A 10134-nucleotide genomic window follows, 5' to 3' on the forward strand; every position below is an offset into this window, starting at 1 on the left:
CCTTCCATTCCCCCTCTCCCTTCCCCCTCTTTCCACCCCCACCAATAGTGTTCCTCAATTTATGTAATTCTCTGATGCGATGCACCAATTTATGTATTTGCCGAGTCATATGTTATAATGTATGAATGTATTGACCAAATGCCTTTAAAATCTATAAAAATCATCTAAAATCTAAAACATCTCCACACACCCCCCTCCCTCCCCATTGTAGGCCAGGGCAAGAAGACTGGTGGCTGTGCCAGCCCTACTACCACCATGCTGGGGCTCCACTCCTGGAACTTGTTGACTTTGCTCTCGCCGAAGCTGAAAAGGTCAGAGGTCACAACATTAATTACCCTGCCAGCTGTTTTGTTGGAAGTAGGGTGTGGGTGGTTGGTGGTTGCTCTAATGTGGTTTGCTCCTTCTTTTCTATCAAGCATCTATCATCCTTACCTCTCCTACTTCTTTTTTGTGTTTGTTACTCTCTTGTAACACCTCTAATCTTCGCCACTTATTCGACCTAATTGTGTTTCAAGTGCTGTAAAATGCTTACTAAAACAAATCAAATGAAGAAGGGCATTTTGTGGTAGAGGATTAGGCTCTCTTTGCTTTCCTAGAATGTCATGTCTCGTGATCAGAAAGTAGTAGATATGTATGATGTATGTCCCCCTCCTACTTCTGATTTTTGTTGCTTTTTTAAAAAAAGAAATGACATGGACATTAATAGGTTGTCATTACAGATGCACTGATTCTTGATCTCTTACCTTGAGTAGAGATTGTTCTTGTACAATAAGACTTGTGGCGTCGGTGGACTGGTGATTAGACTCTCGGACTCACAATCATAAGGTCATGGGTTCAAATCCCATTGGGGGCTCGATATTGTGTCCGTGGGAAATGTACTTTACGCGAATCACTTCACCCAGGCATGAATGGGTACCAGGTATAGACAGTAAAAGATCTTGTCAGATGGTTATTGTTTGAGCGCGTAATCAGCTGCTTGCTGTTTGTATTTCCTGTGTTCCTGTTGCTTATTTTTTCCAAAGATAGTTCTTGATTTTACCTTTGTGGGTGGTTGATGGGTGCTCTGGTGTGGTTTGCTCTCTCTTTCCTATCAAATATCTACTGCCTTCATCTCTTCTCCTTCTGTTTTATGTTTGTTACTCTTTTGCAACACCTCTAACCTTTGGCACTTAAATGGCTCAAATTGTATTGCAAGTACTGTAAAACTCAGTAAAATAATTCGTACATATGATTTCCTCTCCAGCAACCCCGTCAAGAGTTTGGCAAAGGTTTGCTGCAGTACTTGGACTTCGTGCTGTGTGGTAAGAATGACCTGGAGGTCAACGACCCAGCTCTTGCCGACAAAGTCCTCAACATCTACGCTGTGGCCGCCCCCGAGAAGTTGTCACAGGTCATCCTTTTGTCACACTTGAAGGACTTTACAGCAGGTAATGTTATATATTGTTGGAACTGTCACATGTCACTAAAGCTGTCATGTGTCTCAACTGTCATCCATTTCTGCAACTGATGTGTGCCTCAATAAGTGTCATGTGCCACAACTTGTTCATCACTATAGCTGTCACCCATCACTACAATTGAGACATATGACATCTGTCAGTTGTCACTATAACTGTTACTCATCACAACTGACACTCATTGCTACAACTGTCACTCATCACCATACAGGATGGAAATTTTGCGTAAATTTACGGAAATCCGTAATTTTTATTTGCTCCGTCATTTTCCGTGAGTTGGACCTGACGTCCACACTACCTACTTTCAATTGTGAGTCATTCTACTTTGTGTACTAATCTGCAATTGAATAAGTGTATTTTTCCACCGATCTATATAGCCCACGAAAAGTTCAGTAAATTTTGGGCTGATCAGTTTCCGTCCCTGACTAACCGTTACATATCACAACTGACACTCTTCACTACAACTGTCGCTCGTCACTATAACTGTCACATATCACAACTGTCACCTGTCTCTACAAGTGCCACATGTCGCAAATGTCACCCATCGCTACAACTGCAGCTGTCACCCATCACTACAATTAATTGTCGCTTATCACAACTGTCACTCATCACTGTAACTGTTGCCACATATCACAATTGTCACCTGCTACTACAAATGTCACTTATGGCTCACTACTTTTGGTGATGATATATGAAACTGGCGCATGCCGTCCTTTTGTTGCATCTGCCCTATCTTCTGTATATTTGTTGACACTACCCTTACCTGCTCTATATTCTGTATATTTGTTGACACTACCCTTACCTGCTCTATATTCTGTGTATTTGTTGACACTACCCTTACCTGCTCTATATTCTGTGTATTTGTTGACACACCACTTATCTTCCTTTTCTTCTGTATATTCATTTATACAACCCTTACCTGCCCCATCTTCTGTATTATGTTCATTGACACACTCCTTATCTTCCCTTTCTTCTGTATTATGTTCATTGACACACTCCTTATCTTCCCTTTCTTCTGTATATATATCTGTTGACACACCTCCTAGGTGCCCTATCTTCTGTATATTTGTTGACGCACCACTTATCTTCCCTTTCTTCTGTATATTCATTGACACACCACTTATCTTTTGTCTCTTATTTTCTCAGAGAAAGCTCTACGCCACCTAAAGACATGGCTGTCCTTGAAGGCAAGTGCAGCTCAGCCTATCAGGTATGCTTTGTGCTTGATCATCTATACTTTGTCATCATCTTCCAATCAATTACAGTCGAACTTGTCCAAGACTACCATCATGATATATATGTCTCTCTCTCTATCTTTTTTTTCACTCTTTCTGTCTTCCACTCTCTCTCTCTCTCTCTCTCTCTCTCTCTCTCTCTCTCTCTCTCTCTCTCTCTCTCTCTCTCTCTCTCTCTCTCTCTCTCTCTCTCTCTCTCTTTCTCTCTCTCTCTCCTTTTCTTTTTCTTACTTTCTCTCTTTTTCTTACTTTCTCTCTTTTTCTCTTTTTTTTTTTCTCTCTCTCTCTCTCTCTCTCTCTCTCTCTCTCACATGCACACGTGCACACATACACACAGCAACAACATTTGTATTTCTTCTCTCCAATTCGCCACTCCTTCCCCCTAGACTTACATCAACCATTTTTGTACCCCAACCCCTGTGTGAGTCCAGTGCTGTGGACAAGCTAGCCATGGTACAGCTGCACCTGTCGCTCTATGAGGTTGACCTAGCAGCCAAAATATGCATTTGGCAGGTTCTCTCTCACTCTCTCTCTCTCTCTCTCTCTCTCTCTCTCTCTCTCTCTCTCTCTCACTCACACACACAGTGGGTGGTTGGCGGGTGCTCTGGTGTGGTTTGCTCCTTCTTTCCTTTCAAACACCTATCGTCCTTATCTCTCCTCCTTCTTTTTTATGTATGTGTTACTCTCTTGTATCATCTTTTCTTTGGCTCTTATATGACCTTATTGTGTTGCAAGTGCAGTAAAACTCTTACTTAAACTAGCACACACACACACACACACACACACACACAGACACAGACATATACAACATTTGTATTTCTTATCCAATTCACCCCTCCTTCCCCCTGGACTTACATCAACCATCTTTGTACCCCAACCCCTGTGTGAGTCCAGTGCTGTGGACAAGCTAGCCATGGTACAGCTCCACTTGTCGCTCTGTGAGGTAGACCTAGCCTGTGCCGAGCTCACCTCCATTCCCCGGGCTGAGCTGGTGTCCGTGTGTGCCTCGAACCCCAGCCTTGTGCACTGCAACCTGGAGGCCTTCACTCCACTGGCCCAGCTGATGCGCCAGCACCTGGCACCCGTTCTGCTGGACATATTAGTGGACATGCTTGACCGATGCCTCATGTCACTGGACTCGCTCATCATCCTCCTCAAGGTAATTCTGCGGGTGGTTGGAGGGTTACATTGCTAGGTCAAGCTTATTTTATTTCCCCTCTGTTGTTCCTGTCTGTCTGTCTGTCTTGCTTTTTCCCTGTACTGAATAAGATGACGCTGAGTGTAACTATAATGTCATGATACCTCTCCTGTGATGACACTTAGTGTAACTGTAACACCAGGGCTGCCCATCTTTATGATTTTTATTCAGTTTTATGAAAATGCGATCATAATATCCCTGATTCTGATTTTTTCAAAGTTTTGGCTACCCCTACCTACTGCCAAGCTTCCCTGAGTAAAAGTGAAGAAAAACTACCAGACCCAGACAGTCAGAACGTCACGTGCACCCTCTCTGCATTAAGCCCTGAAATGTCAAAGCCATTTTACGAATTTTGAAGCCAAATTTTTAAATTTATATTTGTTTATTACTAAAAACATACGCTAGTGGGTGGGCAGCCCTGTAACATTAAAGTCTCTCACTCCTTTGATTCGACTGAGTGTAACTTTAACTTTATGGTCTCCTCTTCTGTGATGATACTGGGTGTGTCTTGAACGTCATAGTCCCTTTTCCAGTGGTGAGTGTAATTAAATCATGATCCCCTCTCCTGTATTTACACTGAGTGTAACTGTAACGTATGTAAAAATTTGTTGCGCTGCAGCTTGGAGAACAAGTAGCCAACTACGTGTACTCCTGAGATCTAGCAGAGAAGAAAAAGAAATAGTGAGACACACACTTACACCTTCTTTGATTCCAAACGTACTTGCGATGTCTTTTATTTGGAATATACCAAGGAAGTCACAATCAGAAAGGAGGGAAGTAGTACTTCCTCTTTGTCTACTGCCAAGACAAAGCTGTATCATGCATACTGCTTTAAGATGGTCTGTCAAGATGCAAAAGGCCTCGAACATCATAGTCCTCTCTGCTTTGATGCCACTGGGTGTAATTGTAGCATCAAGATCCTCTCCTTTGGGACTGAGTGTAACTGTCATGTCATGATGTCTTATGAAGTGTGGGTGGCAGGTATTCTAGTGTGGTTTTGCTCCTTTTTTCCTATCAAACATCGATCGTCCTTATCTCTCCTCCCTCTTTTCTTTGTATATTTCTCTTATTACACCTCTCATCTGTTGAATTTATAACATGACTATTTTTGTTTCACGTGCCGAAAAACTCTCATATTTAAACTTAACTAAATGATCGCCTCCCCTGTGCTGAGAGCTGCACTAATAGTACACTTGTATTCCCCAGAGTCAGGGCAGTGCCGACATACACTACAACAACCACATCAAGGAGGTTCTTGAGCTGTTACTTTGTGGTAACTTTTGTTTTGTTCTTCACACTCTGTGGTCAGGGGAAGTAGTAAAGTAAATTCCCCCTCCCCTTTTCAAACTGCGTGACTTGTTGCACAGTGCTCAGGGTCACAATGGGGTTGCAGTTATGTCTTACTGGAACTGGAAACAGCGGGCAGTGATCATCATGATGCATGAAGGCACCTTTTTTGGATAGTTTAGAGTCGTATAAGTTGTGTTGGTCTCTCAGTGCATCTGTCTGTCAAATGTCTGTTTATCAATTGTCATACAGGAGAAGTTTAGTACTGTTACTCTGTGTCGATACATTTCTCAGTGTTATTATTTGTAGGTAGATTATCATATATATATGTAACATTTCTTGCTATTGTTTGATTCCATAGAATATCATGTCTGTGATATTTCTCAGTGCCTTTTGTCTACATAAAATATTGTGTCTATAATATTTGTCAGTTTTAATTGTCTACAGAGAACACCATAGCTCTATTTTTGCTGTGCTTCTTTGCAGCATGTTCATCCACTATTCAGTGGCGAAGCGTCTATATAATAAAATAATCACTGCTTCCCTTCCTAATTTTGAAATATTGCCGCATTCAAATTCACCCATAGACGTAAACCTCATAAATTAAATGTAAAAAGACGCTCATAATCACCAATGAACGGTATGCCTAACATTCAAAACGGTTTAATAGCCACAGAAATAGCCTGTTCACCCCTATTGTGCCACTCCATAAGCAGTCGCAAGCTTTGATTAAGTAAGCTTACTGTGAGGCTGGAAGAGTCTACCAAAAGAGTAGAAGGGAACATGTGTGCTACAGTCAAAACTGTTTCATTGCCACATTTACCCTGTTCACCCCTTTTGGGCCACTGTTATAAGCAGTCACAAGCACTGATTATGTAAGCGAACTATTACACTGGTCGAGTCTACCTCACAGACGTGAGGGGAACTAACTCCTAATAATATCTTGACTGCTGCAAGTGCTTGTCTTTTTTCCTCGACTTTTTACCGTCCTATAATCAGATCGTGACCTCGGTTATGACACCGGCTCCTTGCAGCGAAACCCAAGACAAAAACAGCCAAATGTGAAATAAAAAAATTAATAATTGTCATGTTTTACCAAAGAGTTTAGTCTCGCTGGTATTACACACTGTAGCACTGACATCTCTGCTCCTTTGCTTTGTGTTTGTGTATTCACATCTAAAGATAAATTGAATGTTTGTTGGAAAAATATTTATGAGATACTTTCCCGATTATTTTAGCGGTTGAACATGCATACAACATGAAGTCAGGATTTGTTTTCATTTTTCATTCGCAACGCAGTGTTGCCGCCTCGAATAAGATTCTTGTGCGATATCTCCAGGCCCAAAACTGGTCCCATCTGACTTTGATTACCCTGTCAAACAAGTCAGCCTTCGCCCCTGCCACTATTAGTGTTTTCTGCTTCTCTGAGGAAACCCGTCTGACATTTTCTTTGTTCTTGTTCATTTCAGATGAGCGGAGACTATTCTTGTTTGATGCTGCAACTGTAAGTAATTAAGCGCACACCGCGTCACTTTTCGCCTGATTCTGTTACTTTCAGTTAGCGTGACTCTGCAGCCCGCCAGAGCTCTCCGGCTCGGGGTCACAGGGTTTATGAGTCCTTAAGTGACTTTGCCGGTGTCGGTTAAGAAGTTTGCATTTTTGTCTATGTTTGAAATGGTATAACTTCTTCACCATTACACTGATGTACTAAAAGCTCAATGTCTTGAGATTTTTCTGTGTTTGAATGCTTAATTTCAGCAAACTTCTTGCTGTCTATGTCTGTCCCTTCTTCACTTTCTCTCTCTGTTTCTCTTACTCTTACTCCCACTTTCTCTTACTCTCCCCCTTTCACACTCCTTTGAAGTGCTTTGAGCACTTTCCAAATGAAAATGCGCTTGTATAAAGGAAAGTGCCGCAATTTTTATTTATTATTACCGTTATTACTATTATTATTATTGTTATTAAATTATTATGTCTCCTTTTTGTACCATCCCTTATCAATCACTCTCTTTTTCCACATCTTATCCAGTTCTACTCACACATCGGGCAGGCACTTTTGTAGTACGAAATTTATTATCTTTTCTTCAACCTTTGTTACTGTATTATATTGTACCCCTCGACTGAAGTGTCTTTAAGCCATTCCCAAAGGGGGGGACATCAACATGTTCTTATGCTCAGTGGATGGACTGATTCATCCATGTCATGCGCATAACTGTGCCTGAACTTCAAAGAGAAACTGCTGTTTTTTCTTCCTAATCCTCACTATCGTCATTTTTTTCTCTACTTCTTTTATATGTTTGTCGCACTCTTGTGACCCGCTATTTTCGAGGTGCCTTGATAGTCGAAGCAGACTTTGTGCTGTTAAAGCTAGAGAGGTGAGCAGAGTAAGCCTGATTCCCTGTATGGACTTCTCTGTTGACTTGCACCCCTTGGCGCCCATATGACCTTTTGCAGTTGTGAGGGCCATAAAAACTCTATTAAAGCTAAAACTGTGTTATATTACCTTTCGAAACAGTTCGCTCACTTTTTGCAATACCCTGCTTTGTTGTTTTCCTACTCTAGTATTCCTCATTATTTGTTTCTATGCGGATGGCTGGAAGGCACCCCTGAAAGGTCCTGTTATTTTCTTTTTCTCCTCTATTGTTTCTGTTTATTTGTCTTACTTTTTCCCAGCACTATATGTGAGGCAGTGTGGTGAAGTCAGGCGCTTGTCAAAACAATGAAATCAATGAAAACAGCCTGATTCTGGGTTTGGGTAATTCTTTTCAAATGTTCTATTTTTGGCTCAACACCTTTTATGGCCTTTGAAAAACGCATTTCTGAATAGATGTTACCAAAAAATGTTCATTAAAGTTAAATGCATGAACAATTTTAATTTCCAGTTTCCAAGGATTCTCAAGCTTTGGAAGCCACCAAACTTTGGCAGCCATTTTCTTGCTAGTTTCTACCTCTCATAATAGGCAACCCCACCACCTTCAATTGCAAATATCTCGACTTCAATTCAAGATAGAGGGGTATTTTTTTTGGCCAAATGCAAGACAAATAAAAAAGCTTTAAGATGATATTAATAACTCTACATGCCCCAAATTTAATGAGTGCCTGATTCCACCTCGTAGTAACACATATGAGCATTTTTGTGTGGAAATGCTTCTCTGTACTCAAATAAAATATTGTTTCCACTTTTGATCAATGAACTGCGTTCGAAAGTGCAAAAGTTGTTTTATTGAATATCATCCTCACCTGAGATGCTGTGTCCTACTCTGGCCCTGACAGATAAGGTCGAAGCAACCCTTCTCCTAAATGATGTAAATTGTGTCAATGCCATGGTGCCATATAACATTTACAACCCATACAATCTATCAGCTTGTAATAATGTCATGTTTTTGGGTTTAAAAAAAAATGTTTTTCTTGTCAGCAATTGTTGTGTGAGATCTATGTGGTGAGAATCCGAGGCAAAGGACAGCATCAGACCCAGGGGAACAGCGTCAGTCCACAGAAGTTCTCACTGGTAATTATCTCCTCTCCCAGCTATTTTTAGTTCAGATAGAAACCATGTTTAAGTGTAGAATATCTTTCTAGTTTTGTCTAAGAAGCAAAAATACTTCTACATCAGACAGGAACAGTGTTTTCAAGTGTAGAATATCTTTCTAGTCATCTAAGAAGAAAAAAAACTTCCTTTTCATATAGGAGCAGTGTTTGAGTATAGAATATCTTTATAGTGATTTGAGAAAGAAAAGATGTTTCTCTAAAATTAATCCCAGGTTACAGCTTTAGATAAATGCCTGAATGAAAACAGAAAATCCTTATGGTAGGTCACTGTTTTGACTTGTTTATCTCTGGAAGGTCACTATTATGACTTATCTGTTCACTTCTGGAATGTCACTTTTATAATTTGTTCACTTATTGAAGGGCACTGTTGTGAATTATTAATTCCTGGCTGTTGTGGCTTTGTTGTGCAATAAAGAATTGGGAGACATCTTTGAAATATCCACAGATCATTTATGGTTCAATCTTCAAACTTTTCTAACTCTTTTCATGTTTCAAAATTCTCATATTGAATTTCCCAACTAAGCCCATAGATTTTCCAATATTTTGTGGGATATTTTAAGTCTAAGACAGGAAATTGTAGCCATAAAACATGAGTGTTTTTATTTCTTTAAAAAATGCAGGTAATTGTGGCCATAAAACATGTGGTTTTGTAAAAAAAAAGAAAAAGAAAATGGCAAGAATTTGGGGCTATAAAACAAAAAAGAGTTTTTACTTTTTTTTTTAAATTAAAAAATTGTGAGAATGAGTTTGTAAGTACAGAAGTCCGACCTCTAATGATACACCAGTCTGTAATTCCCTTCCTCAGCGGATATTCAGATTTACTTAATCTGCTTCCATGTATTGAACCCCAAATTTTTCACTTTATTCTATGAACTGATGGCTCGACGATTTCTCCATATTTCAGCCCTCTGGCTGTGGTCACTTTGCCCCAAGGTTTGCCTGGCTGGATTACCTCCCTCCCTTCTACAGCCCCCACAAGATGGTCAAGCCATGCGCCTTCATGGAAGTGAAGCATTTGACCGGTCAGGGTTTGCGAGCTGCCAGCAGTAAGCCTGTGAACGTTGTGGCCAGATCGGCAAACAAGCAAGTTTGTTCTTGCTGTCTGTGCCACGAAAACTTGCTCAAACTACAGGTAACTTTTTTTGAGGATATGGTAACAAAATATACTAGTGTATCTCCATTTCTTATGCCCCTCTTTCTCTCTTTCTCTTTCTCCATCTCTCTCTCTGCCTCTCCCTCTATCTCTCTCTCTCCCTGTCTCTCTCTCTTTCTCCCTCCTTTCTCTCTCTCTCTCTCTCTTTCCCCCCCTCTTTCTCTCTCTTCCTCCCTTTGTCTCTCTCTTTCTTATCTACTATCTATTTGTTTATCTGTTTATCTGCTTACTCTCTCTCTCTTTCTCTCTCTCTCTCTC

At 40.6% G+C, this 10134-nt stretch overlaps 1 protein-coding gene across 1 annotated transcript in view; it reads left to right on the top strand.

Moving 5' to 3' along the window:
* LOC101856989 overlaps positions 1-10134 on the top strand; it is a 23643-nt gene that overhangs the window by 10611 nt on the left and 2898 nt on the right. Inside the window, exons 11-18 of the mRNA XM_005110310.3 lie at positions 212-311; positions 1244-1427; positions 2601-2664; positions 3584-3848; positions 5094-5160; positions 6644-6678; positions 8590-8682; positions 9628-9855. Of these exons, the coding sequence (XP_005110367.1) occupies positions 212-311; positions 1244-1427; positions 2601-2664; positions 3584-3848; positions 5094-5160; positions 6644-6678; positions 8590-8682; positions 9628-9855 (1036 nt within the window). The remainder of the gene's footprint in view (positions 1-211; positions 312-1243; positions 1428-2600; positions 2665-3583; positions 3849-5093; positions 5161-6643; positions 6679-8589; positions 8683-9627; positions 9856-10134) is intronic.

Source organism: Aplysia californica, unplaced genomic scaffold (genome assembly GCF_000002075.1).
Source record: "Aplysia californica isolate F4 #8 unplaced genomic scaffold, AplCal3.0 scaffold00873, whole genome shotgun sequence".
NCBI lineage: Eukaryota > Metazoa > Mollusca > Gastropoda > Aplysiida > Aplysiidae > Aplysia > Aplysia californica.